The sequence below is a fragment of the Cynara cardunculus genome, assembly GCF_001531365.2.
Source record: "Cynara cardunculus var. scolymus isolate 2C chromosome LG 2, CcrdV1, whole genome shotgun sequence".
NCBI lineage: Eukaryota > Viridiplantae > Streptophyta > Magnoliopsida > Asterales > Asteraceae > Cynara > Cynara cardunculus.
Window position 1 is genome coordinate 58,301,467 of NC_037529.1, and position 26,868 is coordinate 58,328,334.

General features: G+C 36.1%; 2 protein-coding genes across 3 annotated transcripts; both read left to right on the top strand.

Moving 5' to 3' along the window:
* Positions 1-7,262: 7,262 nt before the first annotated feature.
* On the top strand, positions 7,263-12,715 carry LOC112507828 (ribosome production factor 1). Its single transcript, XM_025112548.1, has 12 exons — positions 7,263-7,369; positions 7,674-7,922; positions 8,024-8,104; positions 8,224-8,319; positions 8,493-8,576; positions 8,665-8,734; positions 8,850-8,932; positions 11,535-11,614; positions 11,849-11,947; positions 12,028-12,136; positions 12,227-12,316; positions 12,422-12,715. The coding sequence occupies exons 2-12, from the start codon at positions 7,677-7,679 to the stop codon at positions 12,458-12,460; spliced, it is 1,077 nt and encodes a 358-aa protein (XP_024968316.1). The 5' UTR covers positions 7,263-7,369; positions 7,674-7,676; the 3' UTR covers positions 12,461-12,715.
* Positions 12,716-17,882: 5,167 nt separating this feature from the next.
* Positions 17,883-23,745, top strand: LOC112505693 (sufE-like protein 1, chloroplastic/mitochondrial). 2 transcript variants are annotated; one of them, XM_025109612.1, is made up of 2 exons: positions 17,883-18,128; positions 22,455-23,745. In XM_025109612.1, the coding sequence occupies exon 2, from the start codon at positions 22,562-22,564 to the stop codon at positions 23,630-23,632; it is 1,071 nt and encodes a 356-aa protein (XP_024965380.1). In that variant the 5' UTR covers positions 17,883-18,128; positions 22,455-22,561; the 3' UTR covers positions 23,633-23,745. The 2 variants fall into 2 exon arrangements, with proteins under 2 accessions (XP_024965380.1, XP_024965379.1); XM_025109611.1 differs by lacking the exon at positions 22,455-23,745 and adding an exon at positions 19,731-21,603.
* Positions 23,746-26,868: the final 3,123 nt, after the last annotated feature.

The window sequence follows — 26,868 nt, forward strand, 5'->3', positions numbered from 1 at the left end:
TTTAATTTAAGTTTAATAATGAAACAATTTATTTTTGGTTTAATATTATAAATTTTATAAAGATAATAATTAAGTATTCTGTTAGAATTTAATGATTATACTAATTATTTTTTAGATTTTTTATATTTAAAATGAGATGTTTATCCTGTATTTGATTGTGTTTATCTGCAGTTAGTTTCACGAATTTAGGGATGAAATCGGATAGGGATGAATTCGTTTAGGAATGAAAGGGTTTAAGAGTTTTTAAAAGTTTTTAAGAGTTTTAAGAGTTTTAGCCAAATGTTTTATAATATAGTATAGATAATATAACAATCGGACATTTTTTTTGGTGTCATATAAATCTAGTTTTATTATAGCAAACATAAATAAACAAAATAACCACCGTTACTCATTATCTCATTCCTTGAAGTATTTTGAAATCTCAAAGTAAATTAAAAAAAACTATAATATATTTTAAATTAATTCACTAATTTTATTATTAACTATTTGGTATATGAACACAATCGAGCATATAAGAACGTAAGCAAATATAAATAAACGAGCGTTCACGACAATAATTGAATTAACGAGATATTTGTTTGTGTTCGTTCGTCTAACCAACTGGAAAAAAAAAATCATATTTGTTCATCTATTAAATAAACGAACATAAATAAATCTCTAACCATTCGATTCACGGACGATCCACTAAATGTAATTCGTTTCATTCACATCCTGCTTTTTACGGTATTAGAACATGTTTGACACACTCCTACCAACAAGGTTTGGTTCCAATCAGGTCTATTTCATAGGTGGAACCGAATTTGATTTGAATTCGATCTTAGACCAATGTTAATTTTGTTTTATAGTTACTGTAAATATTAAATTATATTATTAAAAAATACAAGTTATAAATTTCAATAACAATACATCAAAAAATAAAGAGTAAACTTCAATTTTGGTCCTTGAGGCTTAGTGAATTTATTAAAAGTGGGACATGTACTTTAATAAGTCAAGAAGTCGTACTTAAGGTTTGGATTTTGTTTTGAAAATGGGACCTGATCACTAAGGGCTTGTTTGGTTTTTGAAAAAAACCACTTAATGCCTCTTAAGTCTGAACTGGTCAGACGTTTTTATTTTCAGACCGTTTGTTTTTTTATATAAATAAGAGCTGAAAAGTTCTTAATTTGCTCTGGAAAAAAAGTGATAACATAATCACTTAAATCCTCTTAATCGCTCCCTCCAGACTCTCCCCTCCATCCTCACCTCCAGATTTAGTCCTTCAAATCTATCTCGCAAGACATTCGATCTCCAAATCTATCTTGCAAGACATTCGATCTCCAAATCAATCACGACCCAGATCGATCCACATATTCTCGTAAAATCATGACCCAGATCGATCCAAATCTATCAGATCCAAAACTTGACTAATTCAGATTTCAGACGTAAAAACAAAACAGTCTGACTGATTCAGATTTCAGACTTCAGTACCACCTCTTAAAATTCAGAAGTGAAATCAGACTTCAGAACCTCTAAAAAAACAAACGTCACCTAACTTTGTCTACTATGTGAGTTAGAGGTAGGAGTAAAATCATCCAACCATGTTTTGTCCCCCTTTTGCACTCTTTTTTGTTTTTTTTTCCTTATTTATACAAAACCATCAAGTTATAGAATATGTTACGTAATTAACTCTTCCCAACCCAAACTCAGTCCCCTGTCGTCATCTTCATCTTCATCTACATCAACATCATCACGATCTCATTCAAGGAAACCCACCTATCTTCGCAGGCTATCGGATTACCACAACAAACACGAAACTGGATGTGATGTTTTATGATTACAACACCCATTTAAATGCAATACTATGGATGATTTAATCAATGTGGTTGTTTTATCACCAAATCGATGGTTGTTGTTGTGATTTAGTCCCAATGATTTTCCGAGTATTTTTGGTCCCTATGATATGGCCCCTGCATTCCACTGTATTTCTCCATCAAATCATCCGCTGCCTGTTCAAAATTGGGATAAAAGACAATAGGTTATCAGCGTATGAAAATCATCAAATCGTGATTGGGAGGTTGTGTTATGGTATCGACGATGGTATTTGGTCGGTGATGAGGAAATCATCCCTATGAAAACTTGAAAATGGAAATCGTCCTTGTGTTAAGATTTTTCCCTCTCCTGTTCTCTCTCCAACCATTGTAACAAGGACCGAATCATCATGACCAAATCAAACTTATAGAAGTCTATCAAATCGCATGGACCAAATTGAAGGTATAGAACCCTTTCTTATCCTTGTTTGTCTGTGTTGCTTCGTAGAGATGGGTTAAAGTGGTGGGATGGGATCAAAGAGGTTGTTTGGTCTTGGAGTTAACAAACAAAAGTTGGTTCCTTCTTCGTCCCTGTTACTCTATTTCTTCGTTTCCTGCAAGAAATCACGTAGTTAATTCCTATGATATCGTCCTTGTGAGTGTCGGCCAAACCTCCGTTCCCACCCTGCTTTCCAACCCTAGAAGTCATTTTCAAACAACAATCATTTTCAGACAACAATTGGGTTTCAAAATGGGTTCCCGGAAATGGGGTTTGGTTTAAAATTTGAAGAAGATGAGTCAAGGTTCTAATTTTTGGGTTTAATTTAACCTTAGTGATCGGTTTGTGATTCAAGTTCAAATGGGTCTTCTGATTTTTGGGTTTACTCCTTTGATTTTGATTATGATTCAACCTTAAAATTGAAACGTTTAATTTTATCCCTACAATTAAAATCTTGTTAAATCTTATCCAATTAAAGTCGATTTTACTTGATAACCATATCAATATTAAAATATCATATTTTGATTACCAATTTAAAATTTTATTTTGCGTTTAACTTTATTCTAAAAACATTTGCAATTATAACAATAATCAAAAGCAAATAAATAATGTAAGCCCAAAATTAAATCAACACAAGAGATAATATATGGTATAACCGTTTTAATGGGGTGTCATGAGCCAACACAACAATCATGGTTGGTCTAAGGACGTCTTCAAACGCGCCAACTTGGTGGACTCCGAGACTTCGTCTTGACTTCATGGAATGTCGTCTTCAGATTGGTTACAATTTTGAAATAAGAAGTACAACATATTCTATTCTATTTTATAGTTGTTAATTCCTATCTACAAAATTAAAATAAAATTACAACCTTTTGCAATTTATACATTTTAATTTTTCAAAATAAAACAACCAAACAAACCGCGGATCTTTTGGAGCATACCATATATTACGTAAAATTTAAACATAAAAGTTAAAGTTCGGTCATAATAAATAAACATAAATAATAGGCCAAAAAATTGAAATTAATAAACGAGAATAGAAACTAGGGTTCGGTCCAAACACCCCCCAAATCCCAAGGCCCATGGCTTGGTGCAATAGCTGGCGCACGACACTGTGGGTCGAAACAGCAGCAGCCGTGGTACATCAAAAAAGGGCCCAAGCCATGGTTCTAGTGGCACAAAGGTCATGGTTCAAAACCACAAGGGTGGTGCCTGATTGGTTTGAACTTGGCTCCAAATGTCAAAAGTACCAGGAGGTCTCATGTTCAAATCCAAGTTGAAATAAAAATCCCCTTGTGGCCACGGAAGTTCAAATGCGGTGACTCCGGGCTATCTGCAAAACAATAGGTCACCCTGGATTAGTCGGCTCGCATAGCGAGTTGGATATCCATGTTAATCAAAAAAAAAGTCATGGTTCAAGTGGCACGAGGCCACAGTCTGAGTGACACGAAGCTATGGTCTGGGTGGCATGAGGCCAAGAAACCAACGACATGGAGGCCACGCTATGGTGGTATGAACACCACGAAATTCAGTGGCATGGAGGCCACGACACTAACTGCAATCCAGCAACCAAATACCGGGTGCGGTGGTGAGATGAACGGTGGCTCCAACGGTGACAACATCATCCGTGAGGTTCCACTCGTGGGGATCCATGAGCAACAACACCAACCCACCATGCCAAGGCATGACGAGCAGCGTCGTTATGGGACACATCCGCGATATAATAACAGCTCACGCCACAGTGCGTCAGGATCATGACCCACGTGGTTCAGATCAGGTGGTAGCCATGGTGTGGTGATGGTTTGGGGTAGATTCGACGTCCAACGCATGACATAGGGCAAAACCCTAGCCATGGCTCTGGCTACCGGTGGTGGGTTGCCCTATTCCGGTTCTCGTTCTATTTTTAATTCTGATATGTTTGGTTTAATGTTAAAGTTGCACTGATACCACTATTAGGTTTTGATTTGATTTGTAACTTTTAAAATGCAATTAATTTTTTTTTTGGGTTTACTTATTTAGAATTTTTTCTAAAATTAAAACCCTTAGCCTAATCCAATGACATTCAAAATAAATCTAAACGAACTATAAGGTGTTTAAATAGTTACCTTTCAAATTTCACGTGGGTTCTGACGGAGCACTTTGGAAATCAGTGCAGATTTCCTCTATGTAGATCTACATACGAACACACTATTATCTTTTACTGGATCCTAGACCAAAACCCTTAAATCTAATATGCGTTTTTAACAACAAAAGAAAAGGGTTTCCTTTATTGTTTTTGTCTGAGAGCTAGTAACCTAAAAGATTAAATTCATTCAATTTGGGTTCATCATCTTATTTATGAGTTGATTGAATTATAGATAAACTACAAATCAAATAATATTTTATAATTATCCGTAAATATATTTATTTAAACATAAATATCTATATTTACATATAAAACTTCGTAATTATCATAATTACATTTTTAACACATATTTATAATAATTCTACAAGACTAATCATTTTAATATTCAACATCATCTAATTCAAGTTTCTGATAATAGAAGCATATCTGTTCTTTGTGTGCAACCTTATAGGCTTATATATACTCGTTAATAGTATTTATGTATGACACATGTCGTGACCATATAATAACTTATAATATATCTAGAGATGTGACACACTTCAACAACATCCCTGACGCATTACTAAATTTTTTGTAGTTCCTATTCAAATTGGGAGGATTGAATAATATCAATTAAAATTTTTATCTTGATTTCCCTAACATTTCCATATTCAAGTTATTCAGTTATTATGTGCTTATTGTAGACCTTTTCACTAGAAGGACTGTATCGCAATTTAGACGTAGTTCAGGAGGTAAAAATCACTCTAATTCTAATAATAGATAGAGTAAATTACAAATTTCGTCCCTGTGGTTATTGAGAATTTTGGATTAGGTCTCTCAAATGAAATAATTACATATATGGTTATCATGGTTTTACTTTTGTTATGGATGGGTCCCTTGCCCTAACTCCACTAACTCGTAATCCATCAAGGGTTATATCATATTTTTATAGCTTTCTTTTGTTTATTTATTTGAATGACTCATCAGCCACAAGAAATCGAAGGACTCCCAACTCTATCTCCTTCAAATATGTGGAGTATAAGGAAGAAAAAGAACAGTGTCTTCAAAAATTGAACCAAAAGGCATATGGAAGAAGAATTCTATCGTCTCCCTTGGTCTAGAAACAATGGAATTAGAGGCTACGAGGTTTGATAATTATGTGACTCATCTCCATAACGAAGATCAAATTTGGAACTCGTCTCTAGAACGAAGATCGCATATTTGATTTCGCCCACATGTTTGGTTTGCAACTTTTTATTCACATATTTGTTTCGTCCTTCGGGTACTGTCCAGATCTGGTGGTGCTACGTTGGGAATGGGGGAAGGGGGGATGACGAATTTCATTCTCTTTTGACTTAGGAGGCGTTTAACCTAACTCTTACCCGATAAATATTTACCGGAAATATTCGATACTCTCATTTACCTTATCGGGTAGGATTATAGTCTATTGAAACAACATTGTATGTAATAATTTTCCTGGTAAGTGCTAATCGGGTATGAGTCATCACTTTCACTTATCGAGTAAGACTCTCAGTCGTTGCTATCACTTTTACTGGATAAAGATTCTCAGTTCTTGTCATGTTCATCCGATAAAGCAAGTCACCCAGTAAATGCTTAGCGGGTAACCATTTGGGTAAACGACCCATTACTCACGATAAGAAATCTACTTCTACGTTGAATTGAAGATATAGATAGCAAACGACTTTTTATCTCAAAGAGCCCGAGCACTGATAGAACTGCAGGTGATTTGTGAATCAACACAAATGAGTTGCAATCTAATCGAAGAACTACACATTGAGTAAGATGATTTAGACAAACAATAAGATAAATGGTTCCCATGACCCGTTGTTAGGAGCTTAAGTGAACATGGGGGCGGGGTTGAGATTCGTTCTACCAAATATCCCGATAAAAGTAGAGCTCCTTGACTTTGCTACGAAACTAATCCACGATTGACTTATCCGCAGAGGACCACCTGTACATGTTTTGTATCTTCATTTTGGCCTTTTCTTTGGTTTCTTTTATTCAAAATTGATGTTTCTTTATCTTCAAACAAATCCATCTACGTACAACATCCATGGAGTTGCTGCAAAGGGGTATTGTGTTGAAAATATAAATGGAGAGCAAATCATTAAGGAACAACTACCCGTGATACACGCAAGTAACTAAATGCAACAACCTCAACATCCATGGAGTTGCTTAAATTATCATCATTAGTTCATCCAATCACACATGTATAAACCCAACAAAAGAATAATCTTGAATCCACCTTACACCTGCCTTAACCCATGCCTTCTCTTCATTCACGGTTGGAGACCATAAAACCAATCTTTTTCGTCAACATCACAATGTCTCTTGATCACATTGGAGGGAAGATCATGGTTTATGGCAATGGACAGAGGAGCGTGGGTTTATCACAACAGAGGGAGGTTGTGGAAGGAGGGAAGAAGGATAAATTGTAGGTGTAAGTTCACCAAAAATAGAGGTAACATTAGGGGTGAATAGAGGTAACATTAGGGGTGAGACGATGGTCTCTATGTTTTGTTTTTGAGCAACGGCGGCTGATGGGTGTATCTATTCATAGGTTATATATGGTTTTTAGCAAGAAAATTAGACAAAAGCTAAATTGACCGACTTGCCCCTAAGTGAATGGATTAAAAACTAACATAGTTAGGACAAGGGACCCAATCTGCACCAAAATTGAAACCACAAGGATGATATGTGTAATTAATTTGTTTGGAGGGACCCACTCCATAATTTTGATATAACCATAAGGACCAAATCTGTAATTTACTCTAATGGATATTACAGTCGTCGGTTCCAGCTCAATCGGGTCGGATTTTTTTCCATGAAACAAAACCCTAACTAGACCCTTCCCAAGCCGCTTTGCCAGTCTCCTTCTCTCTCGATATCCTCGCCGCCGGCGGCGGAACAACAGTAGTTTTTGCAGTCGCCGGTCGCCTACCTACACGTTCGTAAGAGGTTAGTCTACTACCTTCTTTTTCACTTCATCTCAGCAAAATAACCCACAAGCAAGCACCGCAAAGGAGCTGCAACCTCATTTGTTGCCATCTTCCGCCTTGGAATTTGCTTTATGTGTATAATTTCGTTATTGAGTAAATGTATTGAGATTCATTCGTCGGACTTTGTTTCTTTATATTTGTTGATTTCTAGATACATGTATGTGGATATGTACATTGCATATCAATGATTCATAATTGTGATTTTGGTTCGTGTCTTGAGAGAAGTATCATTTAGGTTAATATCGTTTTGCCGCCTTTACCAGGGAATGGGAAATAAACGGAAAGATCGTGAAGTCCAATCTGACGATGATGATGCAGCGAAAACGCGTAGTAAGAGAACGGATATTGGTGAATCGGGTGGAAAGCCGAAGTTGCTTCCATCAATGATAAAAAACAAAGAGAAAAGATCGGCTGTATACGCCAAAATAAAGCATGAGAAGAAAGTAGAGAAGCGAAAGAATGCTAAGGCTCGTGAAGCTTTGGAGAGCAGAGCTCTTGAACTTGGAGAGGAGGTCTATTATATCTCTAACCCTGCCGCATTGTACTTTCTTTATGACTGCTTTAATCTGGTTATGCTGAAATTAGAGTTCATTTTTACATTAAATTTGTGCAGCTTCCACCAAAGAAGGTTCCCCGTACAATTGAGAATACTAGAGAGGCTGATGAAACTGTATGCAAGCCTGATGATGAAGAGGTTTCGTATTGTCTCTACCTCTTTCCCAATCTACATAAAGCATGATATTGTTTAGACTACATTTTATGGGTACTTCTTGTATCAGCATCGGTTTTGATATTCCATGTATGTTTCTGCAGCTTTTTGCTGGTAATGATGCTGATGAATTTAGCTCAATTTTGAACCGTGAACAACCTCCAAAAATACTGATCACAACTTGTCGATTCCATTCCACAGTAGGCTTTCTTTCTTGTTCCTTGTGTTTGTCATTTTCTAGGAGAGGTTGCTCTTGCTAGAATTGAGTGTTGTGATGAACGTTGATGGTATGCAATTGGGTTTGCAATGCATATTACTATAGAAACATGCTAATGTTCCTAATCACATGTCTTGTCATCCACCTTAACTACAGAGGGGACCTGCATTGATCAAGGATTTAATCGCTGTGATCCCCAATGCAGAGTACTATAAGAGAGGAACCTATGACTTGAAGAAGGTAAGGCCTAAGCGCCCATGCTCATATTCTCTGTGCATGATTTTTCTTGGAGATATAGGCTTCTAAAATGCTTGGCCACAATTTTCAGATTGTGGAATATGCAAACAACAAAGAATTTACATCTGTTATTGTTGTCCACACCAGCCGTAGAGAACCAGGTTATTTTTCATCTTGCTTTCATTCATTGATCTGATCTTTTAGTTTTCCCCTTTTATCTTTATCTTAATTCATCCTTTTCCTCTCAAACTTACCAACCTTGTTGGCTATTTATAGATGCACTCCTGATTATTGGATTGCCTAATGGACCTACAGCACATTTCAAGCTGTCAAATCTTGTCTTGCGCAAGGATATTAAGGTGGAGAAATCATCAACTTATTCCTCTCCTGAAATTAGTTGTTTTTGTTTCTTTAGATATACTCTTTAAACGGAGCTATAAAGTCTATACTTGGGTCAGTTTTCACCATTATGTTGCTCAAATTTTTAGCATTGAATAGAAAACTATATAATTTGCAACATAAGATGGATGTGGGGAGCATGAAATTGTTAATTTTTAATCTAGACATTTTAGAACATATATGAATGGTAGGGGATATCAATGTGTGTAGGGCTTGCTACGTTAATGTACTGCACTTTCCTGTCCAGTTGAAAATGAATGGAATAGTGAATAGTCTTGAGCATTTGTCCCAAAAATACAATAAATTTTATTTGGGCTGTATTCAAAAATGCGTTGCTTCTTTTTCTAGAAAGGTTCCTTTCCAAATTTATCTGTATGTCCTTTGATAGTTATGACAAGTTATTAGTCGAATTGATTGCTTACAATTTTTTGTTGTATTAAACGTGCTCTTAGTATTTGATTTGATTCTTATTGAGACTTATATTAAAATGTGGGTCATATCAAACGTTGCATTTCTTTTGGGATGCAAGGAGTACTGTATTGGAGTTGTCAAATCATACATGCAATTTATTTATGGCACCTTTATGTGATACGTTTCTGATGAAAGCTCTGATATCAGACACATCCATAATTGACTTGCAAGGTTTATTAGTTAGTTGAAGTGGTGAAGCTTGTGATAGTTAAACCTTTCAATCTTAACAAAATTGCAGCAAATAGCTCACCTAGCTAACCCCAAATAAGTGAGACTAAAGATCAATTAAATTATATCTCAGTTTTCTTTTTTATTATCACATTATAGGTTTGGAAAATAAAAACTTCAATGCTATGGAATGTAACTGATAATGAACAGAACAAAGTGAAAAGTGCTGTATGTGGTTACTTTCATTATGTTATTAACTAGGAGCTATGCTGATTTTTTACTTCTCTTTTGTCCTATCAACCTTTTTCTAATGAAAAACTTAAGTCAAATGGTAGTTGGTAAGAAGGGTTCTTACTATCTGTCTACTTTGCATGCATAGTAAAAAATCACTAGTGCTACCTAAGGTTTACTGATCATGGCATAAATTTTGAAGCACCATGGAGATATATTTAGAAAGAAATTCTTTAATGTTACACTGTGAAAATGCATGCAAGGTCTAAGATGTCTGTTTTTTGTGGAGTGTGATGGTGTTTCTAGACCCTGGACAGGCTTAGTTTTATACTTTGAAGAAGATTTACTTGAGCACTTGAGCCCATTCGGAATTTGTCAACCCATCAACACTCATGACTAAGAAATCTGTATTCTGTTCATGTAATTTTACAAACCAAGTATGTGCAAGTAACATTTAATATCACATGAATGCATACAAATAGATATTTATGGCCTTTAGTGTTGTAATAAGAATATTCATGCTTCATTGGTATAAGTAGTACCTATAAGTAATAAGATAGTTTTGACACTCCCAACTCTTCATGTTTAATGCTTGATAGACTAGGGGTCTAAAAGGTGTGGTGGATATGGAGTGAATATCCACCTTTGCATCTGAATTTGAAATTCATAACACTATGGGCAATATCTACAAGACTAACACACCATTCACAATTGCGTCAATTGGATATCTGAAGTATATAAAATTTCATGTTAAAAAGTTTACATATCAATGACCGTTTTTGGAGATATAATAGAATCAGAATCCTCACTAACAAATTCAATGGAGAAATAATGTACAAGCGTTATTCATGACTGAACTGCAAACGAGGGCTGCTTGACAAGGCCACAGCTGGCAGCATTTTCTACAATTAGAGCAGCAGATGAACTCGTTAAGCAAGGCTGTGACTGGGCCTGCCATTTTTTTTGGTTATAAAGCGGCACACAAGTTAAAAATAAAATGAGAACATAAATTGGCATGGCACCCATAAAGACAAGTTATGGGTTAGGATAAAAATCTTGTGTCCTAGTCAGGGGATGAGTGACTATGCTGTGTTGATCTGTTCTGTTTATGGTTTTGAAGAAAGGGGATTGTCATGTTCGTGTGGGATCTCCCCATGGGTCACGATCTCTCTTCATGAATATGTAGGTCTTGAGCTTGATCGTTGTGTGGGTGACTGGATATTTCTCCAAAACATCATTTGAGTTTATTTCTTTTTTGCAGTTGTTGGGTATTAGATATTTGTAGATACCAGCTATATCCACATCGGCATATATGTGTCAGATAATACTCCCTGTCCAAAAATAAGTGTCAACATTTCTATTTTAGTATGTGTCCCAAAAGAAGTGTCCACTCTGAAAGCAAGTGTCTACTTCCCAATTCTACCCTTAGATTATGAGACGGAGAAATTCATTAACCCCTCTGTTATTAAGAGTAAGATAGTTTTTTAGTTGATTCAAATGTGTAATACTTGCATTTCTAAAACTGTATGTTTTTTTTTGTGGACGTTTATTTTGGGCTGAGGCAGTATCTGCTTCAGCTGATTCTGGTTTTGGCCAGATAGGTGGCTTTAAATATATCGGATTTCATCCCTACTGTCTTGTTTGTTGTTGCTGTAACTAGATTTTTACACATTTTCTTATATATTATTACAGAATCATGGAAACCCAACCAGTCACAAACCTGAGCTAGTGATGAACAACTTCACCACCCGTCTGGGTCATCGTGTTGGAAGGTTGAAATTATTCCGTTATTAATTACTTCACTTTCTAAACCTGCTTACTACTATATTTTTCATGTCAACACAAAAATGGGTTGAAAAAACCGAAAGCCCTTCTTTTAAGTTCCTCCCAGATACATGGCTTCCATACCTACTAACACCTAAACTTATAGCAGCTTATATTATGTAATTGGCTTGATTTTGGTTTCCATTTCTCAAACTTAAAAAATGCTTACTTGTTTTATGTAGGTTAATACAGTCACTTTTTCCACAAGATCCTGAATTTCGTGGTCGAAGAGTTGTCACTTTTCATAATCAGCGAGATTTTATATTCTTCCGTCATCATCGGTGAGTCAGTTATGATCTGATATTTTTATTTAAGCAGTCGTTTTGGGATGAAGTTTCCTTAAGGTAGATGGGCTGTATAGGTACATTTTTGAAACTCGAGAAAACAAACAGCACGATGCAAAAGAAAAGAACAAGGATACTGGGGATGAGAAGAAGACCCCAAAAGGGAAAGTAATTGCTCGACTGCAGGTATTTTTCTTCTTCGAGATCCATAAAGACATACCCAGTAAATCCCATACGGAACGGAAGTAGGTTGACCTTTTTGTTTGATGTTTTTAGGAATGTGGGCCCCGTTTTACCCTAAAATTAACAAGTCTACAACATGGAACATTTGATACAAAAGGAGGGGAGTATGAATGGGTTCACAAGGTATAACTAGCTTTCTTTCTTGATTTTGTATCTACTTTATTGTACTTAAGTTGCGGTTCATGCATCTATCTAACTTGATTCCCTTTGATTTCTACTTAACCGCAGCCGGAAATGGACACTAGCAGAAGAAGGTTTTTCCTGTGAGGTGGTATTGAAACTGCAGTCATTGGGCTTCCTTTCGTCACAATTTTGTTTGCAGCCGTAGCGATAGAAATCGGTCTTATGACTCTTTGAAGTTGTGTTAGTTTCTTGTGAATCAATTTACTTTGCATAAATCGGGTTTGTGTAGATGCAATTTTGCTGCCATAGATGCGCTAAAAAATCAGTTAAACGGGATGGTCTTTGACCTGAAAATCATCAAATTTGATCAATTGGATGTTAATCGAGTTGAATTCGAAACATAGTACTACGACTTTATCAAAGAACTAAACTTGGATCGATTTTAACCTCACACATCGTATGTAAAAGGTTCTCTATTTAAAAAAGGATGCAGAAAAGGGAAATGTCTAATAGATGAATATGGTAAAGACCAAGAATCTTACTTGGTAAGAGCGAGACAAGGGCCAAGAGTCTTACCCGGTAAGTGAGGGCGACGACTTTTACTACGGTAAGCGTTTACCGGGTAAATTGTTGCATACGATGTTTTGGTGGACTAAAATCTTACCCGATAAGTAAATGATAGTGGTAAATTTTACCAGTAAGCACTTACCGGATAAGTGTTTGGTAAACAGCCTCTTATTAGGCAAAGTTCTTCCTATTTCTTAACCAATCTGTTGGTTATTTCATAAACGCATGTTATATAGTATGGCAATTCTAACTTGCGGTTACTTAGATCCTGTTTATTTACCTTTTAATAGTTTCATCAAAGGCAGTTCTTGAATTGCTAAACGGTCAATCTTGTTTGATAAAAAAAGTCTGTCTCTTGATGGTTTTAAAACTTTCTGAATGATTTTGTATCATGGGTCTTCATAAACCATTAAGCATGCTAATTTCATTCTGAATAACTACCAACCAATCATGTTTCAATTTTCATTATATCATGATAGACTCTTAATAATTCTGACTACTTAATCATCATATATCAAATCATTCAGTAACTGTTAAACAATTTCTTAGATATAAATTATGATCCACCTTCATCTTTAAAAATGGTTCATGTGGTAAAAATGTCGGAAAATGTCTAAAAAGAACCAAACAAACTTTTATGTTTTGAGTGATTAAATTCATGGGTATTTTTTTGAATGAATAAATCCATACAGTCTAAAACCGATTAAATAGATTTCTTAAACCAATAAAATATAGGAATATATCATTTTCTTTAGCTATTCTTTTACAACAAGCTAAAAGCTCATATTAATGAGCATTTAAAGTGCATATTTCGTTCATAAAATAAGTCTATTCACTTGTAGTTGTATCCATATCGTCTTAATTTTAGTCTATCACACTTTTATTTTGATAGATATTCATTATAGATCTGGTTTTCCCGTATATCTTAGTTAGTTTTGTTGTTATGTTTTTCTTTGTAACACGGTTCTTCGGCCACACGGAACGGGGTTGTTACAATGGGAGTACCAAAATGGGCAGTTACTTTGTGAATCACAAAATTGTCTATAGAGATCCCGATCTCTTGAAAGTGAACCTTTATAAACCGTGCCAACAAAGTGTCCATCATTACTGATTTGTAATCTTGCCGATTTAACTAAGTTTGATATATAAAAATCAAGTTTGATTAGTATAAAGATTTATACAAAATCTCTTTGTGATATAAAACTCGACTAAAGTTTGAACCTTAGTAAATTATACAAAAGCCGTATCTCTACATGATTATCAAAGACACTCTCAAATATTTGTGCATCACTTAAGCCGTATCTCCAATTCGCCCATATCTGCGTCTAAGATCTAATATTAACATTTTAAAGCGATCAACTTATCCACATTGAGTTAAGTCCCGACTCAAGTGATGAAGCTTAAGAATTACTAACGATGAAAACACTCAAATGTTGCCTACTAGCCTTAAGTTTGACTCACATCGACACCCAATGAGGTGATTAGCTCATACTAGATTTGAAAAACATGATAAATAAATACTTCGAAAATACTTGTATTTAAATAAAAGTAACAACTAGGCCATAGAGCACAAGCTGTGTACAGAAGTTAAAATGCGGAAATTAAAATATAGAAATTAAATGCTGAAAATTAAATTCTACACTAAAATCTCAAAGCACAACAGTAAATGCTTGAGAATAAAAGTGAGATTGTAGCTCTTGGTTGAAGATGTGATGATCTTTAATACTTGCACCATGCCTCATTTTATATGAAAAAGTTGTGATGATCACTGTTTATCCAATCTTCTAGAGATTTTTAGATCACTTCAAATCTTCAAGATATTTTTCCTGTAGACCAGATAATAGCAAAACATTTTATTATCCAAAAGTAGCATAAAAATGGCCATCCACAGTAACGTCATTTTTAGCACAAAAATTAATCATTGGTAATTCATCACCTTTTAAGAATAATTTAGACAAAATGATAGAGATAGAAGTAAATTGGGTAAATAAAATGATATAACAAGTAATAAATAACTTTAAAAAATGAGAATTATCACCTTCAAAACCACATGGACCAGAAATGTTATTTTTGATAAACTACATGGACCAAGTTTGTAGCTTACTCTTTTTTTTTTTTTTTTTTTTAAATTTAATGTTTAAACAATTGAAAAGTTAAGCCATTTTAAAACCTTATATATCATTCAAACAAATTTTAATTTAAAAAAAATAAATAAAAAACCTACTCTTTGGTCGTGTTGTGGTAGGCATGGTAATGGGGTGGAGATGGGGCAGGTTTTGTAATCCACGGCCCTGACCTCGACCCTGGTTTGTAGTAACAACCTCCTATTCCGGTCCCGCTCCCCAGCGGGTACGGGGATTAACATCCCGTCCCTAGTCAAATCCCTTGAAGAATATCCGTTAGTTTGAGTCTATCGTGGATCCCCGGCTCTGGCCCCGATCCCGGTTTGAGTAACATCCCCCGACCCCGGTTTGAGCATCAGAGATCCTCAGCCTCGGCTCCGATCCCTGTTCGGGTCGGGGGAGCCTGGTTTCCCACCGGCCACCGGATCGGGGCAAATCACGATTCTTATGTCGTGCTGATTGGTGTTGGATTCAATTCAACCAAAGGATGGTTTCCGGGGCCCATCTTTTTGTCCCAAAACTTGCCGATGAAGGCTCGATTCCTATGCTATAATCGGAAGGTCAACAATCCATCTCCATAGCATCATAGAAGCCTAACCATAGACTCATGCATTTGCTATCTCTCAGATCCCTGCTCGCGCTCGCTTTAGGTTTCAAGGTATGAATGTCTGAATTATCTAAGCGTTCTGTTGATTATTGTATTCATAATCTTATATGTATACTGACTATAAATGTTTGTGTTCTTGGAGACGATTACTTTCATTTTGATTCAGGATCCTGGCTGTTTTTAGTTTCACATATTCAAATTGGTATTGGAGCTTTTCTTTTCGTCATCACATAATGTGGTTAATTCCTTATGCAGCCAGTCAATTGTATCTCTATTTTCTCGGATAATCTAAATCATTCATAAGTTTTGTCATGTTTATTAAAATATAAAGCATAACAACAAATCTCCCGTTTGTGGGACTCTTTAACTACTTCAATTTTGACTCGTTTTACCAGTGTTTCCATGATAACCTTTTTTTGCTTTCTTTATTTTTAAACATCTAGGCATGTGATGACTAATGATCAAATAAAAACTGATTTTTAGTTTTTATCATTTATGCTATGATTTACTTGGTTAGTCTACTTTGTTTGCATGAATTGTGTGCTAATACAGATGGGAATAGATAGTGAAATTAATGTTTTTGAGATACGGTTCCTCTATCTGAATACAGTATGCACATATGCCTATTGCCATGTGAAATTTTGATTCTTTTAAATTGTTGTGTTTTCTCCCGTGAATACTTGGGAACTAACTTATGAGTTTTGCAGACATATAACAAGCTGGGTTGGATGTTTCGTCGCAAATTTTAGCATCCCAGACATGGCTCATTGGGCTTTCTCCCTCGGAAAAGGGTTGCTTGTCACAGAGGAAAAGGTTTATATATATATATATATATATATATATATATATATATAGGGGAACGATCAAATGCAAACCACTCAATTTGTACAAACCATGCAAACCGTATTCAACCAATCATAATTTTTCATTTTGTTCATTTTTTTGTAATTATGAGAGGTTGATTAATCATTTTTATTATGGAGGGTGTTAATCATAGATATTATCATCTTCATTATTTTAATTTTAGAGAAATACATGAAACAGTTTCATTAATGTTAGAAAAATACATGAAACAGTTTCATTAAGTATTATATGAAACAATTTCACAACCATATATGAAACAACTTCATCAAAAAAAGTATTATATGAAACAATTTCACAAGATTAAACAATTTCATGAAAAAATTTCATAAGATTAAACAATGAAATCGACAGATGAAGGTGGTTTGCACGGTTTACACAAATGAAGGCGGTTTTCATATGATCACTCCTATATATATATATATATATATATATATATATATATTTTGTGATTTGAGTTTTGTTTTGCCTGCCATTTTCATTGAATCTATGGAATGAGTAGTTTTCAGGGCACATATCATTTGTATGGTATCTTTTATTTATGTGCCAGTTCTTCCAGTAAATGAAAAATTGCTTATATCTGTTTCTTGTGTTCAAATTGTGTACTTTTAGGTTGTCAACTGTTTGTAACATTCTTGTTTTATATTTGTTTGGCTATTTCAAGTAAGGATTTGTAGATTGTATCTATTGTTGTTGGATGCCAATGTTATTGTGGTTTTATTGTCTTTGTTACTCTGCAGCCAATCAAATAAAACGAGGTTTTCTTCCAGACTGTTGCTTGGAAGTATCCATTCATATGACTTCAAGTTTCCTGCCTAATGCTCGAACCAATTCTGAAAGATGGTACAATTGGCTGATGATTGTCGTTTTTGGCCTCAAGTAATAACATGATTGACTATTCATCATAGTGCTAAAAAACGTTCTTACATAGAGGTGCCATATCTTATTGCCAACATCTCCCATTCTAATTATGAACCATATTATGAAACCATCTGTTAACATGTACAGTTATTTTGATATAGATTATGTTACAAGTCTGTTATTATATGTCTTCTTTGTTCTGGTATGTTTTAGGTCCAATGCTTTGTCGTATTATAGTTATGCAATTAATATGTTGGACTGTTATACTTATTGTGTTTTTGGTATACTTGATCAAGTAGTTCTGTTCACTTTCATTTATTATTATTTCTTGATAATGATTTGTTGTTTAACCCTCTATCCATGGTTTTAAAAAAAACGGCCGAGGTGTACGCCTTGAGGCGTGCCTCAGGGCGGTTTGGTCCAAAAGCGAATAGGAGGCGCCACCTCAGTTATCTTGTAGGGACGTGCGCCTTGGTGGTGTGAGGCGGGCGGTCAGGCGCTCAGGCGACGAGGTAGTGCCAAGGCGTGCATTTCTTTCTCTAATAGAGAATCTCACGTTTTCTATAAGGAAATAACCGAAAATTAGAAAACCCTAAACATAATAAGGAAACCCATCTGCCTCTTTCCTATGTAGCCCAAGCCCAATCCCAATCCCAATCCCAATCCCAAAAGTGGAGATCAACAAAACAAAGGTTTACGCCATTGTCGACACCTTCTCCTCTCTTCTGTATTGCTTCGTATCTCTCCAACTGCTTGTACCTGTTGGTTGCAGCAATTTCTCCTCTTTTCTTTTGTAAGCACATTTAAGTTTCTGTATATTTTTGTAAGAATCTGTATGTGTATTTTTATCTAGTAATCTGCATGTTCTTTTATGTGTATAGCTTCTTTTCTTTATAATCTGTATTGGGGTAAATTGACAATAGAATGGTTTTCTGAAATCACACTTGCTTGGATTCTTGCTTGGATCGTGTATATCACTTTTCGAATTAAATATATTCGACCCTATAGCCTTGGGTTGCACGAAATTCTGATTATGGGATAATCCAAGGAGGAACAATCTAATTCTTAGGCACCAAAATTAGATTATGTTACTGTAGGTTTTTAATATTCCAATCCTCAGATTCCAGAGCCAAAAACGAGGGTTATTTCCAGAAATCGGATAAGACCAAACAGTTATGGAAGGTTATGAGAAGTTAGATCCAAAACCTCCTTTAGAAACTAAATTTTAGTCCGTTAGGAACTAACCAGCTGCCCCTTGGACCCCGCCAGGGGCGCTGCCCCCTTGACCCCCGCATTTTGGTCGTACCGGGATCAATCTAGTCTTATACAAATGTGCGTGCTGCACCTCCTAACTTGTATAAAAAACCAAGTAAAGATCCCCTTTAGCTCTTGTATATTTACCCCTTACACCAAATGGATCCGGTGACACTAAAATCACCAACAATCTGTTTTGATTGTTTCCTAATATAAAATATTAATCATAATTAATGAACTCTATTCATATTCCATAAATATTCAAATCATAATAAATGAACTCCCATCATTTCTATAAATATCTCAATTAATTGGGTTGCAAGGGTTGTACAAATACACAAGGTTGTAAAAGAAATATACCCTATATATATATATATATATATATATTCTTATTTATGTACATATACTGTTTTTATGTACATGGTATATATTCTGTTTTCTATGTATATATGCTGTTTTCATGTACATATTCTGTTTTTTAGGTATAATCTGGTTTAATGTATATAGTATATATTCTGTTTTTTAATTTTTTTTTGTTAAGTGTTATGGATTTATGGGTTTATGAATTTTGTTGTTTTATTTTTTGGGGCTTACGCCTCGACCCTCTCGAGGCTTATGCCTCACGTACCTAAGGGGAAAACACCTCGAGGCTCATTTCCATTCTTTAAAACCTTGGCCAGTAACACCGTAGGTCTTTCACCACTCACACCTTGTATCTGGGTCTCACAATCTAGGCCCTCACCATCTCATGCCATATATCTCTGTACTCGTCCTTTCCTGTAATCTCTCAAGCTATCTCTCAATTTCACAAGTTAGTAATGCGTATATGTTTAAATGCTAGATTAATTTGTTTGTGATACAGTTTTTCATTTTGATCACTAAATGGAGTATCAGATTTTATGGAAGCTTTAAGGCATGTTGTAGCATGATTTTGTGCCTATGTTAGGCTTTCTATAATTCTGTCTGGCGATTTGTGTTGTTCGTATGTATGAATTTGTTTCAGTTATAGCCACGTTAATTTTGGATAGCACCTCAAAAATTTCTGCCTGTATAGCTGTCATTTAAACTTAACTTTGATCAACTTTTTTGTAGTGCAATCTCTCAACATGCTGACTATTGAAAAAATGCGTGAACTTTGMAGAAACATACTAGAATTTTGAAGGGTAGATGGTGTCGTGTTGATGATCTCTCTTTGTGTTTCATGATCACCAACTGCTAGAGTTGATAGTGATTGGGAACTGGAGTTTTAAGGAGGAAACAAGAGTGGTTTGTTGTAAAATAGCAAAAGAAGGAAAGTTTGTAAGGCTCATAAAATGGAACCTAGAATTACCATGGAATCATGGATTGAGGCTACTGAAGTTTCTGCTAAATTCCAGCAAAAAAGGTAGTTCAAATGGCACTATTTTTCCGCTCTACCACCCCGATCAATCACCTTCATCATCGCTTTTGCCTGCAACCTTGTCGCACCTTTGTTGATGCCAGAGTCAAATGGGTCCGAGACGCATACCTTGATTTTGCAGTCGAAAAGGAGAAAAACCTGAAACAAATTATCTCTCTCAAGAACTTAATCGTTTCTCAACCGTCTAAAACCATACTTCTTTCGACTGTGTCTGTTTATAAAACCCTTTTCAATCTCCCCACCACCGCTACCAATTTCTTCCAAAAATACCCTTCACTTTTTCAAATATTCCAATCCTCTAAACCATTTTCCCTCCCTCATGTCAAACTCACCCCACAGGCTCTAACTGTTCACAATGAAGAATCCAAGATTCTGAACTCTTCCCATTATCGGAAAGATGTTGCTGAGAGGTTGGTGAAACTGTTGATGCTCACTCGAGCGAAACGGCTTCCTTTAGATATCATTGATTTGATACGATTTGATCTTGGTCTGCCTCATGATTTTATCCTCACACTACTTCCTGAATTTCCTGCATATTTTCAAATTTGTAATATGGGTTATAACAATTCAAAGGGTTGTGAAGTGTTTGGCTTGGAATTGGTCTCGTGGAGAGAGAATTTTGCAACGTCGGTGTTGCAAAGAAAATCAATGGAGGAAAATCGTGGCATCATTAGGGGAATGCCTATTAAATTCTCGATAAATTTACCAAGAGGGTTTGATTTGGAAAAGAAAGTAAGGATATGGATGCATGAATGGCAGAATTTGCCTTATATATCACCATATGAAGATGCATTCTTCCTGCCGCCCAACGGCGATCAGGCAGAGAAGTGGACAGTGGCAGTGCTACATGAGTTGATGCATCTTCTTGTATCGAAGAAGACCGAGAAGGAGAACTTATTGGCTTTAGGGGATTATTTGGGATTTGGTCCGAGGTTTAAAAAGGCTTTGGTGCATCATCCAGGGATCTTTTACGTTTCAAACAAGATCAGGACGCAAACTGTGGTTTTACGGGAAGCTTATAAGAAGGATCTCTTGGCTGAGAGGAATCTGTTAATGGGAATGCGATATCGCTATCTTCATCTTATGAACCAACAGGTGAAAGTAAAGAGAACATTTACACTTGGAGTTAAAGGGAGTAACTAACAAATGGCTTCTTCTGCTAAAGGAGGATCTGTTGGCATTTGTTAATCGCTACTTTGAAATGCTGGGGACATGGAAGTTCATGCGAGAAGTGGAAAGATGCTAACCTGATGAAGCCTTGTTTACAGAAACCATTTGTGCTAAGGATTTGTAACGATGTGGATGTATGCAGGCCTGCCCTCCGACTACTAAGCTAAATTAGCTGCATGCCCATAATCCTCGATCAATGTATGCAGGCCTGCCCTCTGACTACTAATCAAAGTTATCTAAGAGGTGAAACCCTTGGCTGAAAATGGCTATTTTAATTAATTTGTCAAGAAAACAGTGTTTGGTCCAACAGGTCTATCCGATCTGATCTGTTTTGAGAGTTCTTGAATCTTTTGCCTGTTTGTCCTGATTTGGACCCTAACACATCATTTTGCCAGCTCTAAATTGAACATCTAAATTTAGTCAAACTTTGAAACTTATCTCAAGTTTCTTTGACCATTCTGCTCTCCTCGCCGATTGCCACATGATAAAGAGATTTCGATGCCTCAGCCACTCTCACTGCCTCTCACAGTCCAGGTGGTAATGGTGACACCAGCCAGTAATGTCATCGGTCTCTCACTTCTCATGCCTTATTATCTCGGTCTCACAATCTAGTCCTCATCCTCTCACACCCATATATCTCCGTGCTTCCCCTTTTCCTGTTATCTCTCACCCTATCTCTCGTTTTTACAAGTTAGTAATGGATTTATGTTTAAATGTTAGATTAATTTGTTTGTGATACATGTTTTCATTTTGATCGCTTAATGGAATATGAGATTTTGTAACATGATTTTGTGCCTATATTAGGGTTTTTTTAATTCTCTGTGGCCATTTGTGGTGTTCATATGTATATGCCCTTGCCTTAGTGGTGCATGGCCTGCTTGTTGGCCCATGTTTGATGTGAATCAAGTCTTAGATAGGACCTGACTAATTAGTAAACCATCCATGTCAATTTTAAACTCTATAACCTTGCACAACTCTTTCACTTGTCTACCTTATTCTCGCCCGTCTCGGTTGTGTATCAAACTAACCCTATGGGGTTCATTCAGGTGCGTTTGGTACGCGGGAGGTGATAGGAAAAAAAAGCTTGTTTCCAGACGACATTTAGACTAGGACAGGACTTGCCACTTAAATAGGTGGAACAAAAATCAAGATCATAGACAAGATTGGTAAATTACTAAACTACATATGTCAAATTAAAACCTTAAAATCTTGCACAATTCTTTCACTTGCCACTCTCGCACGTTTGCACTCGTTACAGTTTTCTATTAAATAAACTAACACCCTTTGTCTTTGCAGTACTTGTACATCATTGCCGGCGACTGGGTTACGACAACCAAAGGGCTGCGAGTTTCTTGCTTTTTGATCCCTCCCTCCCTCTGTCACGCCACAATCTTCCTCAAAGCATGAATTTCATTATGTCTTTCCTTCTATTTCCCCCAAAATTCCCCATTTCTTCCCCAATATTCAAACCCTTAACTCTCTATACTTTCCCACTTTCATCTCCAAAAAGGCTTTCTCTAATCAAATCGATTACAATCCAGTCAATACCCACAACGCCATCTCCCCCAATTTCTGCTTCCCGATCTTCATATGAACCAAACGTCCTCCAATCCATGGAAGAACTCCCTAAGAAGCTTCAAGAAATCGTCACTCTCTTCCAATCCGTTCAAGATCCAAGAGCCAAGTACGAGCAATTGTTGTTCTATGGCAAAAACCTTAAGCCCCTCGAAACCCAGTTCAAGACTAACGAAAACAAGGTCAAAGGTTGTGTTTCTCAGGTTTGGTTAAGGGCATATTTCGATTCCGACAATAAGAATGTGATCTTTGAGGCCGATTCTGATTCTGTACTCACTAAGGGTTTAGCGGCTTTGTTAGTTCAGGGTCTCTCTGGTCACGCTATTCAAGAAATCTTGAAAGTTTCCCCTGATTTCATTGTTCTTTTAGGTTTGCAACAAAGTTTGACACCTTCTAGGAACAATGGGTTCTTAAATATGTTGAAATTAATGCAAAAAAAGGCCTTCACTTTGTATGTAGAAGCTGAGAAAGGGATTGAATCAAGACCTGAGATTCAAAACCCCATGGAGAAAGTGGAATTAGATTCAAAAATTGAGAACTCTATCCAGAATTTTGAGGTTGATTCAGAGTCCAATGGTGATTCAAATGATTCAAAAGATGTTGGTGTTTTGGGAAGCAGAGGACAGAGGATGTTAGAGATATTAAAGAGGGAGCTCAAACCTATTGAATTGAAAGTCAACGATGTATCATATGAGCATGGTGGGCATGGAGGGGTGAAAGGTAGCAATGGGGAGACACATTTTAATTTGAAAGTGGTTTCAATGGATTTTGAAGGGAAGAGTATGGTTAAGAGGCATAGACTTGTATACTCTCTATTGGAAGATGAGTTACAGAGTGGATTGCATGCTTTAGCAATAGAAGCAAAGACACCAACTGAAGTTACCAAAGTGGATTCTTGAAATGAGGTTCTCTCTCTTCTTTTCCTATCAGATTAATATGTTTGTTATGGAAGTTGTATACCCTTTTGGCCCTAGATGCTTAAATACATAATAGCAATTTTTTTTTTTTGTTGTATTTGGTGTCAAGAATTGCATAATTTAGTGCCATGATGGAAGATAACCGAAACTAGCTTAGGGCTCGTTTGATTTGACAGAATGTTTTTGAGGGATTCAGATTTCGTGGAAGGATTTCGAATTTTGGTGTGTTTGGTTTGTAGGATTGGGAATGGAATTAAATTCCAGTATCTATGTAAATTTTGTTTAGTTTGTAGGATTTGGAGAATCTAAACATTATGATCTTACCTATTATTCTTCGCATCGAGATAATTGAGAAGATGATGTGGAGGCAATGGAGAGATTAGGGAAAATTTGATGAAAGAGGCGGGGGTAGAGATGCGATGGAAACAATTGAAGTCTATGGGAGTTGGATTTGAAATGACGACTATCTCCAAGATATTTCTAAATCGGTCGCTTGTGGTATTTCAAAACCAAACTTCTTTCAAACCGTTGATCGGGATGTTTCATTGATCTGGGTATTTCTATATTTTTATTGATATGGTATTTTTATCTTTTATTTAAGCTTGTTCTCCTACAGATGTAATTTAATTTTGTTGCAGCAGATTACAAAAATGGTATGTGGAAGAGGATGCCCTTGAGGTTACTGCTAGAGTCTTGGATGAAATATTTAAAGGTTGTAATAAGTCTTATGTTTTAGCAGAGTCCTGCATTAGTCAAAGGTCGTGGTAAGTCTTTTGGAGCATCTGTTTTCCTTTATCCCTTGGGTTAAAGAGGTCGACCAATTGTCGTATGTTGTTACAAAATCTGCTAATACACACACACCCCAATGTGTTTGTTGGGTTGGGTTGGGTTCCTAGAAGCATAAGAAAAGATATCCACCCTTGGATCGATCATAATTGAATGTCAACACTAATGAGGTGCATCGAGATGCATCAGATCAACTCCCTTCTAAAGCGCAATTCATGGGTGGGCATGAGATTGAGAGTGATCAAAGGTTCAGATCCCTTCTTACACTTCTCACCATAGCTTCCCTTTTCACACGATTCTTCGCCAGTATTTGTGGTATCTCTATATGTTTAGGTGCAATTTGTCTTAAAGGAATCTTAATCTTGGAGGGCTACCTTCCTTTGCTTCATGTTCAATTCTTTTTTAAACTTAATTATTGGTGTTTAACTAGTGCGCTACACTCCAAGTGGTTATCAATCCATCACCACTGGTGTCACTTAGGGGTGTTAATGAGTTGAATTGCAAGTTATTCGAGCCGAATTTGAAAAATTATTACCAGACTCGAGATCGAATAACTTTTTCATAGCAGGGTTCGAGTTCGAACTCGATAGGCATGGCAACGGGGCGGTGTTGGGGTGGGAATGCAATTCCTTGCCTCGGCCCCAGTTCACTATCCCATCCCTATCCCCGGCCTCGGCGGGTATGAGGAATCAAATCCCCTCCCTAATTTTTATGGGCCTATTCCTGGTCCACCATCTGTCTATCCCAATTCCCAAGTTTAGCTATAAATGATTCAGAAATGGTCAAAATTGGTGGAAAAATATAATATATCATGCAACACATTAAAAAAAATATAATTTTAATTAATATATACATATAGGGACGGGGTGGGTTGGGGACTACATTACCTACTCTCAACCCTTGTTTTCAACATGCCGGGGATCCCCGGCCCTGTGCCCGTTACCCGTTTTTACGTGGATCCTTGGCCCTGAATGGGGCTGGTGAACCGGGTTCCCAATGGGAAGGAGTTAAATCACCATGGCTAGAGCTCGAACTTACAATGTTTTGAGTTGAGCTTGATACTAGTTCATGGGTTCAAACTCGAGATCGATTAGCTTGTTTATTGGCTTGATCTCAATGATTTTTTTATCCTTCGAAATAATGATTTATGGACATGAACATGTTTGGCTCGAAAAAAACATATGCTCGAATGGCTCGGCTTGACTAGAGTCAAAACTTAATTGCTCTTTTGAACGAGCCGAGTAAGGTAGTGTTAAAGAGTACGACCGTTAAGTTGAACAAGTTTTTGATAAAGGGGGATTCGGGGGTCAACAAACTCTATCATGGATCAATGGGAAAAAAGAGAGCTCGAAAGAAGCTCAAAATTCTGCGTACTGGTATAGAGAGGCTGGCTAAAGACCAAATAGAAACAAACGCAGGTGCCAAGCGGCTCAACCTGCATCCAAGCCCCTCCGGTGGTAACATGCGGCTATACCCACCTGGAAACCGCATATGCCACTGTTTTAATTCCTTCCATGTGGCTAAGTCTGCATGAGAGCTCATTCAACCGACCCATGATTAGGGTGTGCGAAACCCGAATTATCTAAAAATGCGAACCCAAACCCGAACAGAAAACAAGGTATTTATATAAAACCCAAATGCCTCAAAATCCGAAAATCTGAAAACTGGCTTTTGGTAAAAATTTGTGTTCGGGTTGGATTTGATTTTTGGCCACCTGATCTGTCCGAAAACCCAAAGTGTACATATATATTTTAAATACTATATAAGGGTTGACCAACTAGTTTTCAGGAGATCTGTGAGACTGATTTTTTACACTTGAAACTTTATAGCAAAACGTTGTGAAGGTAAAAAAAAATCGAACTTTCACCGCAAAATATGAAGGTTAACTTCATAACGTTTTGCTATGAAGTTTCAAGTGTAAAAAAGTGGTATTAGGGAAACAGGCTGGTCTCAAGTCTACTATATAAATCTACTTAAAAATTTTATTCGGTCGTGTTTTTTTTTTCTTCTAATTTCTAAGCATATTATCGATTTATCTATACTATCTATACTATCTAATAAAGCATTTGACTAAAACTTTTAAAAACTCTTAAACCCTTCCCATATCTAAATTCGTGTAATTAACTGCAGATAAACACAATCAAATACATGATAAACATTTCATTTTAAATATAAAAATCTAAAATATAATTAGTATAATCATTAAATTCTAACAGAATACTTAATTATTATCTTTATAAAATTTATAATATTAAACTAAAAATAAATTGTTTTATTATTAAACTTAAATTAAACTTATATTCTATATTATAAATCATTTGACAAAAACTTTTAAAAATCATTTGTTATGCATAAAGTACTGTTTATTAATGCATATTACTTAAAACTCAAGATTACAAATAAATTGTGCGTAGGTACAACTTATTAAAGCT

Excerpts from the sequence above, each read along its gene's own strand:
- LOC112507828 (XM_025112548.1), top strand. The coding sequence starts at position 7,677 with ATGGGAAATAAACGGAAAGATCGTGAAGTCCAATCTGACGATGATGAT. Across the intron at positions 7,923-8,023 it reads CTCTTGAACTTGGAGAGGAG|CTTCCACCAAAGAAGGTTCC; the intron begins GTCTATTATATC and ends AAATTTGTGCAG. Across the intron at positions 12,317-12,421 it reads AGTATGAATGGGTTCACAAG|CCGGAAATGGACACTAGCAG; the intron begins GTATAACTAGCT and ends ACTTAACCGCAG.
- LOC112505693 (XM_025109611.1), top strand. The coding sequence starts at position 19,983 with ATGGCACTATTTTTCCGCTCTACCACCCCGATCAATCACCTTCATCAT.